Genomic DNA, 26,051 nt, shown 5'->3' on the forward strand with positions numbered 1-26,051 from the left:
TCACATTTTATCAATAAATCGGTGGCAACATTTAATAGCATATTTATTGATTGAGTCATTTATTTATTTATTTTTGATTATGTCAGTTTTCATTCTCTGTATGGGAGATGACCAGTGTTGTACTAATGAGAGAAATGACTAGCAGTCAGTGTTGGGCAGTATATTGACATTTTTGGTTTATTGTGCTTTACTGTATACTGTTTGTTGATTTTTTTGTTTGTTTGTAAAAAACCCTTAAAAATGTGTAGACTTAATGCCCAATAAAAAAAAAATTAAAAAAAACTTTCATGTATTATTTCTTTGTGTCTATTTGTTTCACATATCATCATTTTGGAAGTGACAGGTTTTCAGGTTGAGGCGGTTAGTCAGACATAATCACAACAACAAATACATTTTGCTTTCAACTGATGTAAACGACAGTGCAGTGAACATCAATGTGGAGATTTAATGAAATCTGTTTAAATTCAAGGTCAGGGAATGATTTGTCTTTTCCAAACTATAGCAAATGATCATAATATTCACTTTTAAAAGCCCATACCCTCCACAGTTACCAAATTCAGGTATCCAAAGTTCATAAACTAAACTGCTGCACTAAAATGTGACAAGCATTTATCATTTTTGATATAATAAAAACAGAAACTTTATGCCGCGTCTGCCATACTGGGAATGCACATGTTTTGGATTGGACTTTCCATATCGGTAAAATAATAAATATTTTCCTGGAAATGGAAGTGGAAGAACACCACGAATGCACATATGAAATGTGTAAAGAGAATTAGTTTTCAAGGACGTCGCAGTGTGCGCTGTGTTATGGGAAATATAACAATGCGTTTACAGTAAATACACATGAAGTTCACAACGAGAAGTTTTTTTTTTTTTTTTTTTTTTTTAATGATCAATGAAAATGCAGGAAACTTGAGGACTTAACATAATTGTTTTGAATGTCGTGTTTGTGGTGCGTTTTAGTCCCAACTTTATTCCCGATTTGTCATTTTTGATTGCGTCCCATCATGTGGTGACAGGAAGGGGAGAGGAGGAGGAGGAGGGGAGGAGGATTTCAGAGGCTGTTCTCTGTCAGTCCCCCCCCCCTCCACCTCCTCCACCACCACCTCCACCCCCCCGGTGAACATACAGTAACTCCCGGGCGAGTTATTGCCTCCTTTCAGCTTTATTCGGGGAACATGGCTGTGTTGAAGATACAAGAGCAGGTAACGTCACCTATCTAACTAACGTTTAGTCAGCTGACCGAGAGGTGTTTCACTGGATGTAGTTAAAGTCAACGCGTTGTCACGTTAGTTAGGATAGCCAAACTTTACTCGCGTTAAACCGCGTCTTTATGTCTTAAACCAGTCTGGTAAATGGGGGAAATAAATGCCGAGCTAATGTCGCGTCGTTCTTCTTCATTAAGTCAACTAAACGTCTGACGCGTTAGCTAAACCAAGCTAGCGTTTACCAGTAAACAGAAAAGCAGGTAACGTAGGAAGCGAACGTCACGTGACGTCACGTCCACGTCCACGTGACGTCACCTGTTTGCCTCAACGTCAACTTTCAGTTCAGTTTAAACGGCTTAAAACGTCAAATCAGCGGCAACGCGGCCGTCGGTGGGTCTTCGGTGCTTTTGACTGTTGCTCCGCGTGGCGGTGATGGACGGATGAGCACAGCTGGACGTCTCCGAGGTTACCGGGGGTGACTAACTTAATGATCATTACAGCTGTAACACACCTTACACATTAAGTAAATACGATCATAAATCGGACCGCATATTTCCCGAATTTAACGGACTTCAAGCAGTTTTTTTTTTTTTTTTTCCGCCCGGGGACTTTGCTCTGTCAGCTGTCTGTCTCGGCTCCCCGCACATGTTCTCCAGGGGGGGGGGGGGCAGTCACCTGTTGCTGGAGATGAGAAAGGCTGTCGGACTGAAGTAGCAGGTGGTGGCGCTGGCTCTGAACTCCACAGCTGCGCTCACGAATGAGACACTATCCACACGCTCAGATCAGCTGTTGTGAACACCACTGCCTGGAGGGCAGTGAGACCCAGTGGGCTCATTCATTGGGAGATGAACTCGGTGGTGGAAGAAGTATTCAGATCCTTTTACTTCAGTAAAAAAAAAAAAAAAAGTAACAACGCGATCGTGTAAGAATGCTCCATTATAAGTCAAAGTCCTGCAAGAAAAATCCTTAAGAAGAAGTAGCAGCAAAATGTTGTTAAAGTATTAAAAAAGAAAGAAAAAGTACTGGTTGGGTCCCTCTGGCTGACATCATTAGATTATTAATACAGCATCAGTGTGTAAGCAGCATGTTCGTGTTGTTTTTGCTGGAAGTGGAGCCGCTTTGATCCGAGGAATCGTCTGACGAATACTGGGCGAGGAAAGAAGAAAAACACTTGTCAGTTTTAGGACTTTTAGGATCTTTGATACATTTGGTGGGATATTGGATCATTTGAAAACATGCGAAGTTTAGAGGAAAATGACGACTGGGCGGAGCTATTAACAACTCGTAGACATGTAAAATGTGACCTTGACTAACGCACTGCTTTTTGTAAGACATCAGAAGCCCCCCCAAAAAAAGGTTGGAAACCACCGGCTTATCTTTTAGTGTGTTGTATTTTAAAAGCTTGTTATATTATGCATTCACTTTAAAAGTAGGTAAAGCTGTCAGATTAATATCGTGTTGTAGAAAGTACAATATATTTATTTGAATTTAGTGGAGTGGAAGTATAAATTAGCGTCAAATGGAGATATGCAACTAAAGTAGAAGTACCTTAAAATTAAAAAGCACAGTACTTGAGTAAATGCCCTGAATTACTTTCCACCACTGGTAAATCCTGGATTACATTGCTGTTGTTTTACTCGCAGAAGTTATTTTGTTAGTTATAGGATCTCTTTATTTTATTTTTCTTATTTTCCGCCGTATGTCCGTCTCTATTAAATGTAGTCAGCCAGTCCCATTGACGTGTGTTTGCATGTTGTACGACATTCTGAAGGAAACGAACAAAATACTCACGTCTGTGTACGGATGTGCTCGGACAGGTTGGATGCAATTAGGAAAATTAAAAAAAAAAAAAAATCAGTTGCCAACATTTGAATCAACAGAAAAAAACAATTCTCTTCTCCTTTTAATATTTTTGAACTCGGGGAAATTGTCCTGCTGTCACCGTTAATCAGACACTACTCGCAATTTAAAGCTGCCTCAGCTTTACTTTCAGCTTCTGGAAACTTGACGGTTTAGCATTGTTTGTTGCATTTCACGGAATACGTGATTTATGGGAAATTGTGGGGATAATGATGAAATGAAGATGGGGCTTAGAAATCCTGTTATGTGTTGGTTCAGAATTGGCTTAAATGGATCTAAGAAGATTCGGTGAAAATGCGAAATGAATCAAAGTGGGTCAGCGATTGTGCCGCCATGTGGCCTGTCCTGGACTAACCGGACAGGCATCAAGCGCGCAACAAACGGAAGAGTGTGTGGTTAGATCCCCCTCTCCATTCTCCATTGTTCTGTGTGCTGCTTGCTGACGGATAAAATGGACAAAGAGACAAAAATAGTCACACTGAGAGAGAGAGGGCTGAACTGGAGACTTCTTCCCAAGGCCTCTGTTTGTCCACTAGAGGGCGTCCTGTTGCTTTGGAACATAACAGAGTGTCCTGGCAAGGTGATGGTAAAGAGGTTTTCTATGTTTAGAATAGTCCGGGACTTTTCGGAAGTGTCTTATGATTTAATGCATCAGCAACATGCCGGGAACCTCCAGCAGCCGAACATCCTCTCGGCTCCGTGCAACATCTCGTTTGTTTGTGCACAAGTGACGTGTACGGTTCATTTACGGCCCGACTGGTTTAGGGTTCCTTTTGTTTTTACTGACGGGTTTAAGCAAGTCATTGATTCTGTTGAGTCGATGTGCGGGCTCACCACACAACCGCGTCAGAATTGTTACATAATTATTGAATTATCGCAATTATTGAACTGACTGAAACCATTTTGCACGATAGTTGCAACAGTTCCCATTCATCTGTATAAAAACAGCTGGATGAAACGAACAGGAACGTCACATTTCTATCACAATTTCCACGCCATTATCTACCGTTTGAAGTTTACCTGGCACTCTATTAATGATGTCATCTGGTTGCACCGCTCTTCTTCTTCTTCTTCTTCATAAGTTGTACATGTATTAAAATATGATTAGGCTTATACGATAATAGTGGCAAAAAAAAAAGGACGAGAAAATGTCATAAATCCTAACAACTCCGATACACACTGCCAAGCTCAACACTGGGTCATCGTGCATCCCCAAAATGTGTTTTTAAAACGTAAACTATATAGGCAACAACAAACTTCATACAATAGCTAGATAAACAGACAACGCTACACTGAATGCATCATTTGCAGTAAAATTCATAATCAAGTAAAACAACTTAAAAGTGGCAAATTATACAAACTTACATCAGTTCAAATGAATTTAATGTGAACTCATCCTCAGCTTGCATTACGTCGGAGCGTGCAATGTATAGCAGGTCACGATGGTCCGAGTGTACATACCATACATGTAGCAAAAGCTTTTAATAGACATTACACTCCCTTGATCTATAAAAGCTTTGAAGACTCCAGTTGTCAGCATCTTATTTGCTGCTGTCTGCGTGAGTTATGCGTGCCAACACACACACACACACACACACACACACACACACACACGCATGCTCACTCGCTCTCTCTCTCTCTCACACACACACGCTGGTCTTTGTGTTTCTTCACTGGGATTACATTACACTGCATCCTGTTGCTGGCTGAGAGCAGAGGTCATTGCGAGCCCGTCCACTTTCCCTTCGCACGTGCTCACCGTCCCGTCAGGGCTCTCATGAAGTAGCGAGTGGGTTGAATGAAATTGTATTCATGATAATATTGTGACTACTTCATCTTGCTGTTGTTGTTGTTGTTCACCTTCCGCATGTGGGCCCTGGTATCCCAGGTCAGTATTAACGGAGCAGGCATTTTAGCTTTGCTTACCTGATGGAGACACAAGCCCAACACTTTTTTTTTTTTCAGTTTTTTGTTGTCAAGATTGTCGTTGTTCTGCTTGTTTGTTGTTGGCACTTATATACCCTATGTCTTTTAGTCTATGCTTTCTCTGCTTGGCTTTTCTGTTCACTGCTGATTATATGTTTAAACGCACGAAGACACAAGCAGTTTACAAAAATACTTCTTCTTTTTTTTGTTTTTTTTGTTTTTGTTTGGCATATTACAACAGATCTCTTTTGTAAATATCTCCGGGCTGCATTGCTGAGAACATCCCCAGCGCTAGCGAGTGGGATAGACAAAACATCGGTTGTTTGTTCATATCTTTCTTTTTCTGCGCCTTTGATAAAAATCTGTACCGTCAATTGCGGCAACAGAAAGACTGCAGGCTGTGTTTCGTATTAAGATTCTTTACGGGAAGTCCATCAGACTCAAAATTTCGGCCCGCAGAAAGACTCCATCCGAATGAATCGCTTTCTGTCGTTCGCCTTCCCTTGCACCGTCCTTCCCTCTGAGTTAATGGGGTTGTGTTGCTTGGCAAGATTGCTCTCTTTAGGATCTGTGTTGAATATGAAGGAGACTGAGAGAGACACACACACACACACACACACACACACACACACACACACACACACGCGTACAGACTGGTCTTGTTAGCTACCCTCAAATTCTTTGGCAAAGCCAGTTTGTTCCAGTTCCATAATGAGGAGATGGGGACTTTTGAAGCTATGCCACCGATACACCAAAGAGGATAGTGGAACACGCATACATCTACACACGCACGCACACACACACACACACACACACACACACACACACACACACACACACACACACACACACACACACACACACACACACACACACACACACACACACACACACACACACACACACCAATCTGGGATCCATTTTCTTCTGTTCTCTCACAGTTACAACAAGGGGCCTCTTCTGTTTTAGCACCAACTTTATGAACATGCAGGCCACTTAAATCTTTAGTGAAATTAATTCTAAAAAAGAGCACCACATTATCGCAGGCATGGTTTTGTTTTATCATGTGATGTTGTGGTTACAGCTTTTTAAAAGCTTGAGGCTTGGCCATTTAACAAAATATAAGAAGCGCTTTAAGTTTTTCTTTCACTTCAGTGCCTCAAAGTCCAATAACAAACATAATCGGAGCCTTGTTGGATCAGCACTCAATCCATAAAACAGGCGTCGGATCAATCATATGATACAGTTGTAAACATTCAGATATCCAGACAGCGTCAAAGCTCTCAGCAAACAACATGGCATTGGTTGCTGAGGATAGCAGGGTTTAAAAAAAAAAGAAGGAAAGAACGGAGAACGTTGCACCATCATTCTCTCTTTCTTACTCTTGGGCAGCACCCCTCATACCCGTCAACATGCACGTCTTGGGGATCAGCACTGTCCAGGAAGTTGACTTGATTACAATTACACATCAACAACAGGCCCTAACTTTCTTTTTCCATGTCATTTCTTTTATGCTTCGGCTCATCTTTATTTCTATTTCTTGACTTTCTCTGTCAACTTTCCCCTGCCTTCCAGTTTGCACCCGTTCTGCCCTTTTTTTTGTTGTTGTTTTTGTTTTGTTCTTTGCTCAATTCATCTTCAGGTTTCTTTGTATTCTGTAATGCTTTTGGTACCTGCCTACCATTATTCTCTCTCTCTGTCTCAACCCACCCTTTTCCTTTCATTTGTGCTCTTTCTCTTTCTCTTTCTCTCTCTCTATCTCCCCCCCCCCCCCCCCCCCCCCCCTCCTCCCCTTACTCTCCCTCTCTTGGTCTCCTCTTTTGAAAGAGCTGCTGGCTTCAGCAGTCTGCCTGAAATGAGCGACGCACACATACATTGGGTGCTGCCCCACCTCCCACCCCACCCCCCGTCTGCGCTAATCACAGGGTCTGCGCTCGCGTGTGTTTGCATCAGATGTGTGTGTGCGTGCGTGCGTGCGTTCCTGGCTGCAGCACAGTAGCGAGGATATGAAGCTGCCTGTGTGCTGCTAGGCAGCCCGGGCTCATTCTGCCGCATGCCTCTTACCGCCACCATTACGCAGAGGAATTCCCTGCCGTCTCCGCCGCCGCCGCTCCCACCGAGTGCGAGTGTGGGTTAGAGAGAGGAGCAGAAGAGACACGCTGCAAAGCAACACTGACAGATAAGAGGACAAAGCTGGATTTCACATTGGATTGTACGTGACGACGTGCAGCGTTCGGTTTGCCGGGAAAGCACCATGTTCACGGGATTTATCGCTGACCTTTGTGCGCCTGGACTGCGCACATATGCGGGAAGGGACACGGTGTATTTATGAGTGTGACCGAGAGAGTGGGGTGCGCGATTGCGTGGCGTGTGTGAGCGTTTGTTCCTGATGCGGTCAGAGCGGGCCAGCCGTGTGTGTATCGTGGTGCTGGAGGAGGTAGAGGAGGATGAGCCCTGCTCTTCATCCCCACCTCCTCGGCCCAAATCATCCCCGGACCGCAGATCCCATCATGCCTCTGGAAAGGCTGCCGCTCAGGACGACAAGGTGAGATGGGGCCCTCCTGGCTCGGTTCTTTCTGGGCTGAATTTGAGTTTGTTGAATCTTCGACTCGTGCAGATTTCGCCATGTTTCAGGTTTTTAATCTACAGTTTTATGTTTAAATGACAGCAATGACTCGGATTTCAAACAGACCGCTGCACTTCTCATACCCGGCCTAAAGTTCAAATCTGTGCTCAAGTACATACTTGCATGTCTCATTGTAGCGAAATACAATGAGCTGCTAACACGTTATCCAATACTATATATAGCTCCAGTCTAGTCCTGCCATATGAGAGGACTGGTGGTTTGTATGGATTATCAGCAAAGCCCGGTCTATGTGGTATCCAGTGTTGGATGTATGTAGAAGAAGCCGACCATTGGAACATGTTAATAAGTCTTTTCATCTCATGAAAGCTGCTCTTTTGAGGAAAGGAAGGGGACAGCCAGAGAAGATGTGCCTGATCTGATGACAGGGGTTGCACTCGGGTTCTGCATCCTCCTCCTTTGATCTCTGACATTGTTTCAGTGGTTGTCAAGTGTAATAGGCACGAGACAGATGCTAGACAGACCCACTTATTTTTAGTTGGGGAAAAAAAATGAGAGAGGCTGAGAATAAGGTGCAGACTGACATCATAGTTCTTGTACAGTCCTTAGTACTACCCATGTAGTACTAAGTGGATACAATAAATTGAATTGAGCTTAACCTTGGCAGGCCTCTCCGGTGAAAAGGGCCTGTATGTGGAAAAATGCTTAGCAGTGAGATGGACATGGTGCTTCAAACGACTTGACATGCTTTATAGATTTCAAAAGAGTGAATGGTAACTTAATATAATTCAGAAGGGCTTTGAAATTGGAAGATTCCTACGACCTACCCAAAATCAGCAATGTCAGTGCTTTTATGTTTGTGTAGTTTGTCAGTGCATGTTTGATAATGTTGCAGCAAATTCAATTTTCTGAGATCAATTCTATTTTCCAGATTAAATTCTGAAACTAAGTGCTTATTCAACACTTTGAAAGAGGGAAACAGTTTGCATTATTTATCGAATGCTTGAGTACAGTGATTATATATAATAAAATCTGTGTTGCTGTAACGTTATAGACGAAAAGTGACTCATAATTAAAGCCATGGTAGGGCAGTTTATTGTCTAGCAATATAATGTAATACTGAATATCTGTGTAACCAAATGTTAACATGAAGACAGAACTGGTATTCTTTAAGATGATGTAGCAAACGGTATTCAGCGCAGGCCAGACTTATTTCTCTTGCAGCTGAATTTGCTTATAGTTTGAATTTTAACATCGGTGTTCGAGGAGCAGTCTGTTATCCAAGACAAAATTCAAGTCACAAAGACAACAAGTTCACCATGAATGTGAAAACATGTCAAGAGTGCTGTATTTTGAGCCAAGAATCCAGAGTTGAATTGGGAGCTGAAAATAGTTTGACTTCACTTTAACCTTTAATTTGAATGCACCGTGGTCTGTTGTTCCCCACTAATACGCCTGGAAGGTTCATCATGACTGCAGAGCTACACTGTTTACAAATCCCACTCTGTATCAGGCAGAGCGATGCTCCTATACATGCTGTTTACATTATTGCACACAAGCACAGATGACGCTGAGGTGAGAGAGTGTGTGTGTGTGTGTGTGTGTGTGTGTGTGTGTGTGCGTGCGTGCGTGCGTGTGTGCCGACAGTGTTTTTCATTCAGTTGGAGCGTCCTCCATCTGGTGTCATTTGTCATCTCTTCTCAAGAACATTCACACGGTTTATACCTTGTTTATATTTTCCTAATGTTGTGGAGGAGACCAAATGCTTTTCTTTTTACAGATGGCCTTTTTTTTTTTTTTTTTTTTTTTTTTTTTTTTATTGTTGGTCACATTTAAATCAAAAGTCCTCACACTACGTGGCAAGAGAGCGCAACTTTAACCACTCACAGACCGACTCAAGCATTTGTGTAAGGTGTGCATGCGTGCACATGTTGATGTGCTGCATCCTGCAGCTGCTCCTTTCATAAACAAATAGGTGATATACAGCCATTTGTGACCTATGGCTCTCTCCCAGCCCAGGATTATACTGTGTGTGTGAGACTCCTCCATCTGTAACTCCCATAACTCTCACTGATAACACAGTTGTCAGCAGAGAAAATTACTGCCTTGCAAATTGAACATGGAGTGCTGTCCATCAGCATTTTCTCATCTTTTTATTTTATTTTTTTTGGTCTCTGAAGCCATCTCTTCTAAGGGCCATCTTCAACGTGGACCCAGATGAAGTTCGTTCCCTCATATTCAAGAAAGAGGACGTCAACATTCAGGTGAGTCACACTCTCGCTGCTTCAGGTTGACTGGCTTTCACTCTGTAACAAGATTTCACACTTGTACATCAGCTGAATTCCCCTGATTTTCCTCCTGGTATCGAGTATTTGATGGTTTTGTTTTGTTCTGAGTGCCTCCCTGTGCATTTCTCAGTGACCTCACACACACAATATAAACAACAGCAAGGAGAGCAGCAGGCTGCAATTGATCTGGGTTCCTCCTGATCGATTGACTGACTGAGTGCGCCTTCTGGTATCTTCCTACAGTCCCCTTCTTATATTGCCGTCAACTAGGCAGGACACGTGAACAAGGGACATAACTTTCTCCTGCTCTCTCCTGTTTTTACCCCCATTGCGTCTTTCTAAATATATTTCCTCAGTTTACACCCCGCCCCAGCCCATTCTTTGTTTTTACTTCCTGTGCCTCTGTGTCTCTGTGGGTCTATAGTGCTAGGGTCATCACACTGAATCTCCCTGGAGTCAGCAACACTGGCCCGGGCCTATTGCAGTCACGTGACATTTGTTTATAGCCCCACTTTGCTGATTGCTCTCTGCTGTGCTGAAAGAGAGAAGCGGGGGTGAAGCAGCAGGGTGTGATGGAGTGAAGTGAAGAATAAAAGTGAACAGATGATAGACTTTTCTCTCCTCGTGGCTCTATTCTCATGTTTCCTGTGGTCTGCAGCAGTGTGAGGTCTATGGATTTAGTCTTGGCATGTGATGTATGCACTTGCAGATCTTGATGTTTGTTCCTATGTCTTCGTGTTTGGGTGAAAGAGAGAAACGACGTCCGTGCTTAAATCTGTGTTTTTGTTTTGTAACCTCCTCACAGGACAATGAAAAGCGGACCCCGCTGCACGCTGCAGCCTACCTGGGAGATGCTGAGATCATTGAACTGCTCATCCTCTCAGGTAAACACGACAGCCCTGCCCTGCTCTGCTGGCTGCAATCAATCCGATTAGCCATCTGCTCGATTTCATTTCCAACTAACCACCAGCATCAATTGTATTTGAGAGCTTACTTACAAACTGGCTGTCAGCAAGCATTCCTGGATGCATTTATTTCACCACGTGTTTCAGCTCTCTATCCATATTAGCTCTCCTAAATTCTATGTATTAGTTCCTCTGACTCGCACTGCAATGTAGCTGAAACTCGGCCGTTTACAATCCTCCTTAAAACAAGTCAAAAATCCATTTGTTTATTTTTAATGTAAGATCATTTTTCCACTCGATTCTTTGTTTCAGGAAATTGTGAAGGTGTGTCACTAAAATTCTTAAAAGGTGAAACAAAATTGTAAACGAGATAACTAGCTTTCTGTTTTCAAAAAGAAAAGATAAATCAAAAAAATTGGGCATTAATGCCAAATTGAATGTCTTCAGTGCCATGTTGCCCTTTGCTTGTGTCTGACTACTTTACTTTGTCCCTGTTCCGTCGAGCTCTGTGCTTTTCCTGAACTCTCCAAAGGGCCCGCCTGTTTCTCATCCGCACGTTGCTCCCTGTGGTTTCCGGGCCCTGCTCGCTGCTCTGAAACTGTCACTTGGTGACTTGTGACATTTCTTGTGATTTATCAATCATCTGATAGGGATCCTCTCTGGCACTGACTTGGCTCTCGGTGAAGTGAGCTAAGCATGACAGGAGGAGGGGCTAACACTGGCGTAACGTTAGAGGAATGGAATGGTCGCGTGTGTGTGTGTGTGTGTGTGTGTGTGTGTGTGTGTGTGTGTGTGTGTGTGTTTAGTGTTTCTCAATAATGTGAAGAGATAGCAACAGGTGCAGCTTCGGGGCTATTTTAACCCCCAAGCCATGCCAAAGAGGTCCATGGGAATTGTATAGCTTCCTGGCACTGTTGGCTCACCCCCCTTCCCACGTGTCCTGTAAAAAAAAAAGACCTTTTGAATGTCTGCCTTCAGCTCTGTTATGTGTTTCCAAGTGTTTTTCACCATGTCTGCCTTTTGCTGTTGCCTTTGTTGGCATTTCTTTGACATCTTCTCCTTCCTCTCTCACTCTCCTTTTCTCATTCGAGGAGCCCGAGTTAATGCCAAAGACAACAAGTGGTTGACTCCTCTTCACCGAGCTGTCGCCTCTTGTAGTGAGGTAACACATTACACAAACACACATGCTGACGTGTACTTTGGTGACTGCACTGCAGCTCTGACTCAGTTCTCCTGGTCACAATGAATAAAATGTGATGAGTCTCCCATTCAGGTTATTATAGATTTTCCGACGATGGACAAGCTCCTGTTTGACAATACAAATTCAAATTCTCTGCGTGAACTTTCCCCAATGATAATAGCACTTAAAGCATACATAGAAGATAGTTTATCTATTTTTTTACTGGCAAGAGTTGGAGAAATGTGTTGCCGTTATGATCAATTTGACACATTTGTACAATCTGGCCTTAAAGGGGCAAATGGATAAAACCACTATGCCATGGTTGATGTTTGATAAACCTTCACCTGTTCTGCTTGGTCCTGGGCAACATGCCTAAGCTAACACAGCCCCTTTGTGTTGTTTCACCTTCTTTAGTGCTATTTTTGGCATGAAAGCCCCCTAAGAATAGCTAAGAATTTTAAAATTGCCCTCACAGCTACTTGCAAACGCTGGCATGTAACTTTGTTTGAACACCTAACAAATAGGCCGTCTGTGTGCACAGTCTTACCCACGTTCACTCTCGATTCAGGACGCGGTGGCAGCGTTGCTGAAGCACAGTGCAGATGTAAACGCTCGGGACAAGAACTGGCAGACGCCGCTCCATGTAGCAGCTAGCAACAAGGCAGTACGCTGTGCCGAGGCTTTGGTCCCGCTACTAAGCAACGTCAATGTTTCTGACCGGGCAGGACGCACTGCCCTGCACCATGCTGCCTTTAGTGGACACGTAGAGGTCGGTCCCTTTCCTTTATATATGCGCACAGGCAAAAAAACAAAAAAAACAAAACACCTATTTAATTTGACCTTGTGTGTGTGTCAGATGGTGAAGTTGCTGCTGTCCAGAGGAGCCAACATTAATGCATTTGACAAGAAGGACAGGAGAGCCATCCACTGGGCAGCTTACATGGGTAAGCTTCTTGTAATGTTGTGTTATCGCGGTCATCTAAATAAACTGGACGAGTGACTATGGCTCCTCTCATTCTCACCCTTCTGTCTCAGGCCACCTGGAGGTAGTGAAGTTATTGGTGGCCAGTGGAGCTGAGGTGGACTGTAAGGACAAGAAGGCCTACACACCGCTACATGCAGCCGCCTCCAGTGGCATGAGCAGCACGGTGCACTACCTGCTGAGCCTGGGTGTCCACGTCAGTACACGCGCAGACACAAACACGCATGCAATGGCAATGTCCTTAAAATGTCCTTAAAATGTCTTTTAATGTGTCGTGATCCACATGAGCTGAATTCTTAACTGTATACGTCCATTATTTTCAGTCAAAAACCATACATAAACCCAGATTGTTCCTCTCCGCGTAGGTGAATGAGGTGAACACTTACGGAAACACACCTCTCCATTTGGCCTGCTACAATGGACAGGATGTGGTGGTGGGTGAGCTCATCGAGGCAGGAGCCAACGCCAACCAGGTGTGTGCGAGTCACTCTTGACCTAATAGTGGAAGCATGGAATCTGTGTGTGTATAATTGTGTTATTTGGTACCTTGCTTCAGGTGAACGAGAGGGGTTTTTCTGCTCTCCACTTTGCTTCCTCCTCACGGCAGGGGGCGCTGTGCCAGGAGCTCCTATTGGCCCACGGAGCTCACATCGACTTGCAGGTGTGTCTATATGCAGATGCGCTTCATTAAAACCCACAGATTAGCTGATGAATGGAATTTGCTTTACATTGATACAGCTGAAGTGGGTGTATATACAATGCTATACGTCGCCTGTATATATTATAAAAAATAGCATATTATGACATGCCAGCTCTTACCAATGTGCATCCTGCTCTGTATCTAGTAGAAAGCCGAAAGGACAGTGTTGTTAACACTTTGGTAAGCAGTGATGGAAACTGATATTAGGTCCCCACAGCCTCAAGATGCAGAGCCATATGGAAGATGGAGGGGGAGGGTTGACTCCCTAAGGCAACAAGCTGCTCAGGGATTATTTGTGTGGGGGTGTGTGTGGTCCACAGGGAGCTCTAAGAGAGCTTCTGTTCATTCTAAGTTTGAACTCTACAGTATAAGATCCACAGTTTAACAGCAACCTACACGGGTACTTTATTATTCCTCTACTTGTACCACAGCACTAAACATTGTAATTGTCTTCTCTGCCTGTCTCCCCTGTCTCTCCATCCATCTGTCCAGAGTAAGGATGGTAAGACTCCCCTCCACATGGCAGCTACACATGGAAGGTTCTCCTGCTCACAGGCCCTCATTCAAAATGGTGAGAGCCCCTGCAGTGTGCTGTCTGTTTCATGCATGGATTCAAATTAGCTTGCATAGCAGGGTAGTGATCATACATGTAGTGTATACTGTATGTGGTGTAGAATTATTTGTTTTGAGTGTTTCAATCAAGGAAACATACATATAATACCCCGTATTTATGTGTGTAGGAGCTGAGATTGATTGTGAGGACAAAAGCAGAAACACTGCCCTCCACATTGCTGCCCGATATGGTCATGAGCTCATCATCACAGCACTCATCAAACACGGAGCCAACACCGCCAAGTCAGTAACAACCGATATTTAACCATCTGTCTATCCTCCCACTTTGTATTATCTATGCTTTAGTAATAAGCAGCACAAATAAAAATGGGACAGTCTGATGACCAGAGATGGTTCAATTCAGGTTAAACCTTTCTTGAAACCTTTCTCACTTTCTTTCTGTCTTCAAAAATGCTCCCACTCTCCCACACCGCCCGTCTCCTGTCCTGTCTTGACTTGTCTTCTTTGCCTTTCATGTTTTCAGGAGAGGCATTCATGGGATGTTCCCGCTACACCTGGCAGCTCTCAGCGGCTTCTCAGATTGCTGCAGGAAGCTGCTGTCCTCAGGTACATTCATGCTGACACCATTCTCGCCAGTGGAATCACCTCGCTGACATCCACACTGATGCTGATTACATATTTGTGCAGGGTTTGTCATCGACACCCCTGACGACTTTGGAAGGACCTGTCTACATGCTGCTGCAGCTGGAGGGTGATTATTCTTTCTTTCTGCTTTTTTTTATTGTTTTATTTCTGCTCTTCTTTCTCTGGTTTCTTTATTCCTCAGTTAATGGCATTTAATTCATTTTTCATCTTTTCATATTTTAGGACGTGTTTGGGTGGAATCTAAAATTACTTCTTTGAGTGTAACGTGTTTTAATGAGTGACAGAAATGCACTGATATATCTTCCTAGCGGTTAATTATAATGCAGCTCATTAGCATGTGAAGACAATCGTCACTGATGAAGTTGTCTCTCCAACCAGAAACCTGGAGTGTCTGAACCTGCTGTTAAACATCGGAGCAGACTTTAACAGGAAGGACAACTTTGGGAGGTAAGCTAAAGCTTGTAAAGTTTGTATGGTAGGTAGGTAGGTAGGTAGTTAGTTACTTTATTAATCCCCAAGGGGAAATCTTTTCGTTACAGCAGCATTTATAGATACAGGAAAGCAGTAAAATCACAGTAAAAAATATTAAATATAAAAATGCACAGTATATACAATAAAGTAGAATAAAATAAAATAGAATAATTAAATTAAAACTAACTAAACAATAGTGCAAAGTTCTTTATTTATTTATTTTTTGTCAGTATGTCAGTTGTAACAAAGTAAAGTTAACTGAGCAATGTAGCAGCAAGTTAAGGCTTTCTTATCTACTGGCATGATTTCTGTCGGTTACAGTAACGGTATGTAGCGAGCCAGAAGGTCGACACGAATATAGAGACCCACAAAAACGACCTACACGCTGAAGGCAAATTTACGAAAAGTAATTGCAAAGAATTGTTTAACGTCACAAAACTCTGCTCTAATTAGCATGACCTAAATTCATCATGAAGGGGTTTATTTTTGCGCTGAGCAAGTGTATCTCTTCCTTTCTCTTCCTTGCCGTGTCAAGTGACTTCAAACCTACTTCTCGGAGCGCTCAAAAACCTCCGACTTTCCTAATCAGATTAGGAATATCGTCCCAGTTCGACAGCCATTCAGGTGTATTTTCCCACTCTGAGCTTGGATCTTTCCTACTTCTCAGTTGCTTATAAACGCGGCAAAAAAATGTCAAAATCAAACTAAGCGTATGGCGTAGAAGTTACAACAGTAGTGCCAATATGGCTACGAGAGAGAAATCAAAGAAGAGCTGCGGACGGCGGTTAACTGTGGACCACAGTTTGCGGAGTAGACGATGAAGTTCTCATCAATTTCGATTGTCTAACCCCCCCCCCTCCGCAGGGCTCCACTTCACTATGCATCGGCCAACTGTAACTACCAGTGTGTTTTTGCCCTGGTGGGCTCCGGGGCAAGTGTAAATGAGCTGGACCAGAGAGGCTGTAGCTCTTTGCACTACGCTGCTGCTGCTGACACTGATGGAAAGTAAGTTCTCCTGTGTGGTAAATACACAGTTTACAATTGCATATCAAAGTATCGTCAGAGGAAGGCTTTTGTTTGAGAAAAAAAAAAAAAAATACAAATAAATCTCTCGTCTCTGGCAGGTGTGTTGAGTACCTGTTGAGGAACGATGCTGATCCAGGAGTTCGAGACAAACAGGGTTACAGCGCGGTGCACTACGCCTCGGCCTTTGGACGCACACTCTGCCTGGAACTAGTGTGTAAAGCTGCTGCACCGAGTGAAAATATCGTGCGAATGTTGTCCATGCCCTACAGAGTAGTCATGATTACATAAACATGTAATGTGTTTCTTTCAGATGGCGAGTGAGACACCTCTTGACGTGGTAAGAAAGACATTTCAATCAGCCGCTGTAGCACCTCCAGCTCTTACATTGATTGTTTTTCAGTAGCTCCCTCTGTCGTGTGCGTAGGGGCTCCATCAACTGCTGGGCAGATGAAGCCAACGGGAAACCTCTTGCGTTTTATTTACTGGATAACAATATTCAGGCAAATGTTGAATGCATTTTGCAAGAGATTTCTTTTTTTTTCTTTATATTTAATCTCCTTGTGGCGCACACCTTCACCATGCCCCCTCAATCTCCCATGCAGCCGCCTTTTATTGTCTTTCAATAAATTCCGTGTGCGCAGATCTGCATCTGAAATGAGTAACATGCAAAACCACCTTCCTGTTTCAGTTAATGGAGACATCAGGAGCAGACGTCCTGAGCGACTCGGAGAGCCAGGCCCCCATCAGTCCACTCCATTTGGCGGTGAGTTGCAGGATCCGTCGGCGTGCTTGTTTTTGACTGCATGTCTTTCAACACCCCAGGATTTCACTGGATCTGCCATCTTCGACGGCACATTCCCGTTAAGCAAGCAAGTGTGTCCTCCATCCGCGCAGGCTTACCACGGACACTGTGGAGCGTTAGAGGTCCTCCTGTCGTCCCTGCTGGATGTGGACGTTCGCAGCCCAGAGGGACGGACCCCGCTCAATCTGGCCAGCTCCAGGGGTCATCAGGAGTGTGTCTCCCTGCTGCTGCACCACGGCGCCTCACCCATGACCCGTGACTACATACACAAAAAGACAGCCATACACGCTGCAGGTACACATACAGGCAGTTTTAACCGTGGAAATCTGTTTGGATGCAACAACACCTTCACCTGAACTTGCTGTTGCTGTCGAAAAAGAAATCAAGCACCAGCATGTGTGTGTGTGTGTGTGTGTGTGTGTGTGTGTGTCTGCCGTAGCTATGAATGGCCACCCAGAGTGCCTGCGCCTGCTCATGAGCAACAACGACCAGCACATTAACGTGGACGCACAAGACACCAACGGACAGTGAGTGTGTATGTGTGTGCGTAGACAAAATGGCTTAAGCTGGAGGCTTTTCTGTGAGTTTATTGTGTTACTGTTTTGTTTGACGATGTTACTTTAATTGCGTTCCGCTGAAAACTACATTCAATCAACAATCTCGTTGCGTTCTGCCATATTTCCACTTTGTGTACAGGACTGCTTTGATGCTGGCAGTGCTGAGTGGACATACGGAGTGTGTGTTCTCACTGCTCAGTCAAGGAGCCAGTGTGGAGAATCAGGACCGGTGGGGCAGGACAGCGCTGCATCGAGGGGTGAGATAGTAACACACACACACACACACACACACACACACACATCACAACTTAAACTACAATAATTCATTTCTTATACATTATAATACATGCTTTTACGTTCAGATTGTTTGACATTATGCCTATTTCTAATGTTTTTCCTAATTGTCACATAGGCTGTGACAGGCCAGGAGGAGTGTGTGGAGGCCCTCCTCCAGCGGGGGGCCAGTGTGTGTGTGAGGGACATCCGGGGCCGCTCCCCTCTTCACCTGGCGTCTGCTTGCGGCCGTGTGGGTGTCCTGGGTGCTCTGCTGCAGAGCACCGGCAGCTCACACACTCACACACACCTGACTGACAGCCAGGGCTACACACCGCTGCACTGGGCCTGCTACAACGGTACGGGGACACAGTAAGACAGAACTTCTCTGTTCTGTACGAAGCCACGGTGAAGTTGTTTTCACATCCGTTTCTGTCCTTCCTCTGTTTCGTCAGGATACGACGCGTGCGTGGAGGTGTTGTTAGATCAGGAGGCGTTCAGGAAGATTAAAGGCAACTCGTTCAGCCCACTGCACTGTGCCGTGTAAGACAGTGTTCGTCTGTATCGCCAATTGTTTTATGAGTGCCGGATGCGGTGTAAGGATGTGTGACGGGGCGTGTTGTGGGTTCCAGGATGAACGACAACGAGGGAGTAGCCGAGATGTTAATTGACGCTCTGGGTGCAAATATCGTCAACACCACCGACTCCAAGGGCAGGTGAGAGATGTAAACACACTCCATGTTCCATTGTGCGTTGTCCGGGCACCGACTTTGTTCCCACATTAACGCTGACGCCGGTGTCGACGCAGGACCCCCCTTCACGCTGCAGCTTTTTCTGACCACGTGGAGTGCGTTTCCCTCCTCCTGAGCCACGGAGCTCAGGCAAATGTTGTGGACACACAAACGAGCAGGACACCGCTGATGATGGCAGCTCTAAACGGACAGACCAATGCCGTGGGTCAGTATACTTCGCGATAAGCTGCCGGCACCTTGATTTTTTTGTAAACCGTTCACATGCAATCATCTCTGCGCGTTTGTGACAGAAGTGTTGGTGAGCAGTGCTAAAGCCGACCTGACACTGCAGGACACGCACAGGAACACGGCGTTACACCTGGCTTGCAGCAAGGTAACAACCATTCAGAGACAGGAAATGACTGTTGGAAAGGTTTACTTATCCCACACAGTCGGGACTTTCTCGCGTAGTTGTAAATGTAACAAAGGATTTCCACCAAATGTTTAAAAAAAAAAAGAGAGAATTTGTCCTGCGTAGAAAGCTGTTACTATGGTTACTGTGTAAATTACGGACTTGAACAAGTCAGAGTGGACATTTGTTTCTTTTTTATGTCTCTGCACCGGAGATAGCCATAGCCGCAGGCATTATGTTTTTGGGTCGTCTGTGCTGTGCTGTGTCTGTTTGAGTGACAGGCTTGTGGTGCAGTCAGGTTACAGCCATCGGCGGGTGAAACGTAGTCTCGCCGGGTTTCATTGCAGCAACTCTACGTTCATATTATGCGTGACGAGTACAATTTTATTTGTTTTCATTTGCCCTGTCCGTCACTTCGTTCCTGTCAGGGTCATGAGACGAGTGCCTTGTTGATTCTGGAGAAAATCAGCGACAGGAACCTCATCAACTGCACCAATGCTGGTCTGCAGACGTATGTAGCATTCCCGAGGAGCAGACAATCAGCTGCTCAGCAGGGTAACCTGCTGTAAACTCGGACCGGACTCCCTTTAATTCTGTACCTCCTTGTGCTCGCAGGCCCCTGCATGTAGCGGCCAGGAAGGGATTGACGGTGGTTGTCCAGGAGCTGCTGGGGAAAGGAGCCAGTGTGCTAGCCGTGGACGAGAACGGTCGGCTTTCACCCCGCTGCTTTAGCACACAGCCGCTGTTCAGTCGTAGCTCCTCTGTGAAACGTGAACGGTGTTTTTTTTTTTTTTTTTGTCTGCCTCTCTCTTTTTATTCCCAGGTTACACTCCGGCTTTGGCCTGCGCTCCCAACCGTGACGTAGCCGACTGCCTGGCGCTCATCCTCAACTCGATGATGCCCGCCTCCCCTGTGGTCACCATCGCAGCCCTGCCCGCGCTCGCTCTCACTCAGACATTCATCAACCACCACCCGACCTCCAACCACGTCTCCAAAGGCGTGGCCTTCGATGCCCCACCTCCCCTGAGGCCCGACCACGCCTCCTACTGCAGGCCGGAGCGCCCGCTGTCCTCCGTCTCTGCGGACGATGAACTGAATGACTCCGATTCAGAGACGTACTGAGGACTACTGGACAAGAGCCCCACAACACTGGCAGAGCTAGCCAGCCACTCAGGAGCCTTAATAGATCACTGACAAGAGACTAAAAGAGGGAGAAAATAGAGCAGGTTATTTTTAGGTAAGCTTCTTCAAATCTAAAAATAATCCTTGTCCTAAACCAGATGCTTTTTTTTTTTTTTCCTTAAGGTGCATACAGAAGAAAATCATGTATGAAAATGTAGAATAAGGTGAGTACACACTATATTGTTTTTCAGACAGCATCACTGTATGGTCAGTATCATGGCCAGTCTTTTTAAGCTTAAAACTATTGATTTTTTTTTTTTTCCCCTTTTTAAAGTGGAGTGGTTTTAAGCCTTTTCAGAGAATTTTTCCCTCTAATTGACTAGAAGAACATCTACTGAAGAAAAGCTCAGAGGACTTGCTTTCACGGCACGATTGTCAAAAGACAAAACCAGAGGGACAATCTAATGGGACCAGCTGAATATGTGTTATCCCTACTGTAGTTTTGAGGGTTTTTTTTTTTATTTTTTTTATTTTTATTTTTTATCCGGAGTTCTTCTCTGAGCCGTCACGGCAGACACACCGATGACTGTCGAGCTCAAGGACATCGCTGCGTCGGTGATTAGGAGGCACGTTAGGATTCCCGGGAGAGAAGGTCATTATTGAGACCTTTTGTATTTATTCCAAGTGGAGATTGAGTCCTTGACAGCTGATGCTGACAGCGGGTGGATGCGAGACCCGTTTGCTGTACGACTGGTTCAGGGGTCGGTTGAGTGACAGCCTGAGTGAGAGGCCCAAGAAATTGTTAAATTGCAACGCTGTAACTACATAATGTCCGTGTTCTGTACGAGAGACGGGGGGGGGGGGGGGGGGAGTTGCTCACACCGTGTGAATGTGTGAGAGTGTGTGTGAGGGTGAGAGTGTGCGTGGGAGACGGAGAAAGAAAGAAACTATTAAATAAATATTGCCTTTTTTTTAGGATTATGCAACTTTCAGGCAGAGGATGAATGCTACTTGGTGCAATGTTTGTAAAGATGAAGTCATAGATTAATAAAGATATTTGTTTTTAATTTATTTCAATTCGTTCACGTCTTGACGGCTGAATGCCCGAACTGGTTTTGACCGGAACATCTTGTTTCGATTTCTCCCCGCCGCACATCGACTCCAACAGCGGGTCACTCACTGTCCAGGTGGTACATCCTTCCGTACAGACAGGCCGTGACCAGGCCGCCGGCCATGTTTGAGTGTTTCATGGTCACTCCGCCGTCCGCAGCTGTCGCCACACTCTCTGGCTGCTCCAGCACCAGACCGCTAGCCAAAACTGACGGGTACACGTATCTGGTCTCAAACGTGCCCTTTAGCAGGAAGTCCATTTTGGACTCGGCTTCTTCCACTTCCTGTCCGCAGGAGCTGGATTCCAGCGCCGCGCAGCGGACCACTGCGCACACCTGCAAACGGAGACTCGGTGAACACGTGGGTCGTGGTCGTAAAAACTGTGAAAAACATTGGAAGTTCTTCTCGTTCCTACCTGCAGGGCGTAGCGTCCGTTGACGGTGTGCGTTCCTGCGAACGCGCCCAGCGCGTAGAGCTCCTTCGTGTTGCCGCGTGGCAACCGCCTGTACTGCAGGTGACAGCAGAAAGTGCCATCGCACACTTTAAGTTCACCTTCGGTCTCTTTTAAAAGGACAAATCGAAACGGGTCATGCATCATGGATGAGGTGAAGGCGGGGTTGGAGGGAGGGACTGACGGCGCAGGGGGACGATCAACACGGCCGTCTCGGCGGCAGTATCCAGAATCTGCAGGCACTGGTGATGTGCGCTCACTCTGACCTCCCCCCTCTTCTGCGTCTTCACTCTGTCCCGCCCACCGTGGGTCTAAGACCGGCACCCTGGCCACCAGCAGCCTGCCCTCCTCGGGGTCCCCTTTCGAAGCGTGGTGGCAGGTGGCAGAAAAAGGGCTGTGGATACCGCTTCCCGTCATGATGAGTCGGTCGTTCCGAATGTTGGCAGCCAGCAGGGTGACGTTGGCACCCAGACTGAACGCCCGCTGAAACTGGATTGTGTCCAGCAGGGGGAGCTGGTTCATCCAGGCTGTGGGGTAGATCAGTTGACGCACACCCTGAAAGAGATGCAAAAAAAAGAAAAAAAAAAAAGAGGCCACGGCAATGAAAATCAAACACGGCGAATTTGAAAATGTATTGAGTGGATATGTGTGTCTATTTTTTTTTTTTTTTTTTTTCTACCTTCTCCAACAGGATTCCTGTAGGATCGTGGAACAGGATGTCAAAGCAGATGATGAGGCCAAACCTCCCAGCAAAAGGTGTCTCAAATGTTATGATTTCAGATTGTGGAGGTTTGTCGAAGGCCTTCTCGAAGTAGAGATTGTGTTTATGGTAGCGAGCCACCAGCAGCCCATCTGAACTGCATGAAAGAAGAAACCTGAAGTGTATTGTGTGTTTCCTGTGCAAATACTGGATTTCTCTTTTAAGCTCTAAACTGCACCTGAAAACCACGTTGGTGTTGAACTGCCAGCGTCCGTCCGAGGGACAGGAGGAGGAGGGGTCGGTCTTCAGGGGACAGGGTTGCAGGTCTGCCATGTTGGCCACCAGGTAGAGGTTGTAACGACGGGCCATGCAGCTTAATCGCTGGAGAACCTATGAAACAAAAAAAACAAGCTCAGTTGTTAATGACATTCAGACACACTTGAGTGAAAGCACTGTACAGCCTGTTGGGGTCTACGTGGTAAAAAAAAAAAAAAAACGTCCTCAACACGCAAGTTTGCCATGTCAGGATGCCAACATGTTCGCCAACATCCGATTTAAACGAACCTCGGTGTTGCCGTTTCGGCCCGGCTCCATGCAAGGGTTCCAGCTCTCCCGCTGGGGGTCGGGGATGGTTTCCAGGTAGCCAGAGATGGATGACCGGGTGTAGTTGAAACCCTGAAGGCCGTCCTCTGGAAACACCAGGATCTGAGCACCCTGAGTGTGAGAAGGTGAAGGCAGAGAGAGATGGGACGGGGCAAAGGACTTGATTCATCTACCCTGACAAACAACCTGTCTTTATCGGGGAATTTAGGGGAAAACAAAACACTAACGGCTACGTTTGCTGTGGAACACTCTGTCTGTCTTCATGACCACCGAACCAGCACAGAGTAAAGTATTCGGTGTTGTTTCTTCATATTGATCAATCAGAAACTGCTTGTGGTCATAACCCCAAGCTCCCAAGTTAAATATTTGCAGTTTATGTCAAGAGGCAATAGCAGCAGCGCTGAAGGGGGTCAAAGGACGGTAAAGTATAAACAAAGAGGGATTAAAACTGCGAGCGGTGATATGCGGGCCTTCGCACGCTGCACGTCGGGCCGCCGGCTCCTCGACGCGTGCAGCACGCGTGGGTTCGCATATTCCCGCTTGCAGTTAAAAAAAAAAAAAAATAGCAATCTTGTTCCTTGTTCTTCTTTAAAAAGAAATTGCCTTTTTTTTTTGGCGGCTTTAACATCTTCAAAAAGTCATGAAAGTTGTTGCCTGACGCATGTGCAAAGTTTCGCGAGGTTTGGAGCATCCTTTGACCTTAAACATCAACTTCCTGTGTCACGGCGAAACATCAAACTTAGCCGCATCGCCCTGGTTATATTATATATATATATAATATATACTATAGACAAAAATTACTTTTGGGTCTCTTTTTGGACGACATGCTATAATGTGACTTTTTTGTTCTTATTTTGGACAAAATGCTATAGTATGACTTTTTTGCCATGTTTTGGACGAGATACTATAGTGGATAGGAATTTAAAGGCAAATTAATTTTTTTATTGTCAAAAAGTGTTTTGTCCGTCATTTGAACATGAATAAAACAAAATCCTGAATAGGTGGCGTTAAACATTGAGTGGATTCCTGTTAAAGTCCCTCCTGACTATGACCCTACTTTATATCAAGAGTTTATACCTTACAGTTACTGAGAAAATCGAAGGCAAAGTTCACTTTTTTTCCGCATTTTGACATTGAAATTTCCTAATTTAAAATATTCATCACAAATAATCTGTAATAGCTGGCGAAAAACTTTGACTGGATTCCCGTTCAGGAGAATCTCGACTATGAATCTGGGTAATATCAAAAAGTTTGACTTTTTTTTCATATTTCGGACGACATGCTATAGTATGACTTTTATTTCACATTTTGTTTAAAAATTTCCAAAAAAGGTCAAATTTCTCTTTCAAAATTTCCAAGAAAGGGAAATCTTCCCTTTCAAAATTTTTAAGAGAAAATTTCCAAAAAAGGGAAATTATACTTTCTATAACGACTTCTTTCTGAATTGGCAAGGATGTGTGCAGTGGGAATTGAGCCAATAACCTTCTCAATGAAAGGCACCAGCATTGTGGCTGGGACACTGACTTTCTGTCAGATTTTGGATGACATACTATAATGACTTTTTTTTTTTTTTTTTAATAATTTGGACGACATCCTATAGTGACTTTTCTTTCATATTTCGTTTCAAAATTTCCAAAAAAAAAAGGGAAAATTTCACTTTCTACAAGGATAATTTCTTTCTGAATTGACAAGTATGTGTCCAGCGGGAATCAAACCAATGACCTTCTCAATGAAAGACACACGCTATAGTTTGACTTTTTTTTTTGTTGTTGTCATATTTGGGACGACAAGCAGTCCCGATCGGCTGGCTCGCTGACGTGCAAGCACGCGAGGGGCCACATATCGCTGCTTGTAGTTTTTAATTGTACCGCGTTACTTACGGAGACGCGTTTAGCAACGCGCAACGCTGTTTTTAGTGACTGAAATTATGCACATTTAAAACTCGTCGTACCTCCCGGGCGGCCCGGGCGGCCTGCTCCTCGTAGATGTCCAGGTTTTTCTGCATGTGTCGCAGAGCATCGCGGCGGGACAGGGGGACGTGAGGCTCCGGGTTCAGGATTACTTTGTGCTCGTACACGGCCGCAACGAACGACGAGTCCCGAACGGGCTTCACTGGACCTACTGCCGACGCTAAATAAACACCGAGAAAAAGGGCAACGAGCAAAAACATCGTTTCTTCCCTGAGAGGTAAAAATAATAAAAAATAATAATAATACTGCACGCTAACCCAGACTCGTTAGACCATTTTCCACCTGGGGGGTCAGAAGTCCACACGTGAGCCACAGCAGACTCAGCACACAGTGTCCCGGTTAAAAGTTCAGAAAAAGCTCCCCTTGCGAGGTAGTGTAGTTTTTTGTTTTCCTGTACGAATGTGAATCAACGACTAGTTTGTGCAGCGGCTCCATGTTGTGCTTTGAGAACATCGCTTGCCACACCGCGAGAGATGTTATCAAAAGCCATCGAAACAAACTTTTATTTTGAAAATACCGAACAGGAAATACAAAGGCGCGTGAACTGGAACTACTTTGGAAAGTCCGACCTTGCCTCGCGGCTGATCGGACTCGGGCTTGTTTGAATACAGCTTCGTGTTTAATGTAGTTAACTTATTTAAACGAGTTCCAGGAGCGGACTAAAGCTGATTGTTTTTCCACGTCTGTCTGTCCGCTTGTCTGCTATTTCTACGCGGTTTTTAACCCGAGAGAATTAGCATTAACACACACAGGGCAGCCTGTAGCAGCGCAATGTCAACAGCCCCAGAGGTACCAACAGGAGGAGGAGGAGGAGGAGGAGAAGATGCCCTCATGTCCCAGTCCAGCCAGATGTTTAAGAGCTGCTGGAGCTGCAGACTGATCTCCGGTGGTGGTCTGATCCTGTCCGGAGCTTACGTGTACAGTGCAGCCCGGAAAGGGATGCTACGAGGCGGCCCTACCTCCATGGGG

At 45.0% G+C, this 26,051-nt stretch overlaps 2 protein-coding genes across 4 annotated transcripts; one reads left to right on the top strand and one right to left on the bottom strand.

Moving 5' to 3' along the window:
* The first annotated feature begins 1,109 nt into the window (after nucleotides 1-1,109).
* On the top strand, nucleotides 1,110-21,319 carry LOC138215083 (serine/threonine-protein phosphatase 6 regulatory ankyrin repeat subunit A). 2 transcript variants are annotated; one of them, XM_069177051.1, is made up of 29 exons: nucleotides 1,110-1,208; nucleotides 9,762-9,845; nucleotides 10,675-10,753; nucleotides 11,866-11,936; nucleotides 12,523-12,723; nucleotides 12,811-12,898; nucleotides 12,990-13,132; nucleotides 13,302-13,409; nucleotides 13,493-13,597; nucleotides 14,129-14,207; nucleotides 14,377-14,491; nucleotides 14,733-14,815; nucleotides 14,897-14,960; nucleotides 15,233-15,301; nucleotides 16,190-16,330; nucleotides 16,450-16,561; nucleotides 16,662-16,688; nucleotides 17,040-17,114; nucleotides 17,246-17,447; nucleotides 17,593-17,680; nucleotides 17,850-17,967; nucleotides 18,123-18,342; nucleotides 18,439-18,526; nucleotides 18,616-18,699; nucleotides 18,792-18,940; nucleotides 19,026-19,108; nucleotides 19,555-19,637; nucleotides 19,742-19,833; nucleotides 19,950-21,319. In XM_069177051.1, exons 1-29 carry the CDS (start codon nucleotides 1,182-1,184, stop codon nucleotides 20,246-20,248), a joined length of 3,177 nt encoding a protein of 1,058 aa, XP_069033152.1. In that variant the 5' UTR covers nucleotides 1,110-1,181; the 3' UTR covers nucleotides 20,249-21,319. The 2 variants fall into 2 exon arrangements, with proteins under 2 accessions (XP_069033152.1, XP_069033151.1); XM_069177050.1 differs by lacking the exon at nucleotides 1,110-1,208 and adding an exon at nucleotides 6,937-7,542.
* On the bottom strand, nucleotides 20,760-25,598 carry btd (biotinidase). Of its 2 annotated transcripts, XM_069177052.1 has the most exons (6): nucleotides 25,064-25,598; nucleotides 23,074-23,223; nucleotides 22,748-22,899; nucleotides 22,489-22,666; nucleotides 21,774-22,364; nucleotides 20,760-21,693 (listed from the first exon to the last, which is right to left on the bottom strand). In XM_069177052.1, exons 1-6 carry the CDS (start codon nucleotides 25,280-25,282, stop codon nucleotides 21,421-21,423), a joined length of 1,563 nt encoding a protein of 520 aa, XP_069033153.1. In that variant the 5' UTR covers nucleotides 25,283-25,598; the 3' UTR covers nucleotides 20,760-21,420. The 2 variants fall into 2 exon arrangements, with proteins under 2 accessions (XP_069033153.1, XP_069033155.1); XM_069177054.1 differs by lacking the exon at nucleotides 23,074-23,223.
* Between the last annotated feature and the right edge of the window lie 453 nt (nucleotides 25,599-26,051).

This window comes from Embiotoca jacksoni, unplaced genomic scaffold (genome assembly GCF_022577435.1).
Source record: "Embiotoca jacksoni isolate LCO1_2020_lvr unplaced genomic scaffold, fEmbJac1.0.p SCAF_7, whole genome shotgun sequence".
In the NCBI taxonomy this organism is placed as follows: Eukaryota; Metazoa; Chordata; class Actinopteri; family Embiotocidae; genus Embiotoca; species Embiotoca jacksoni.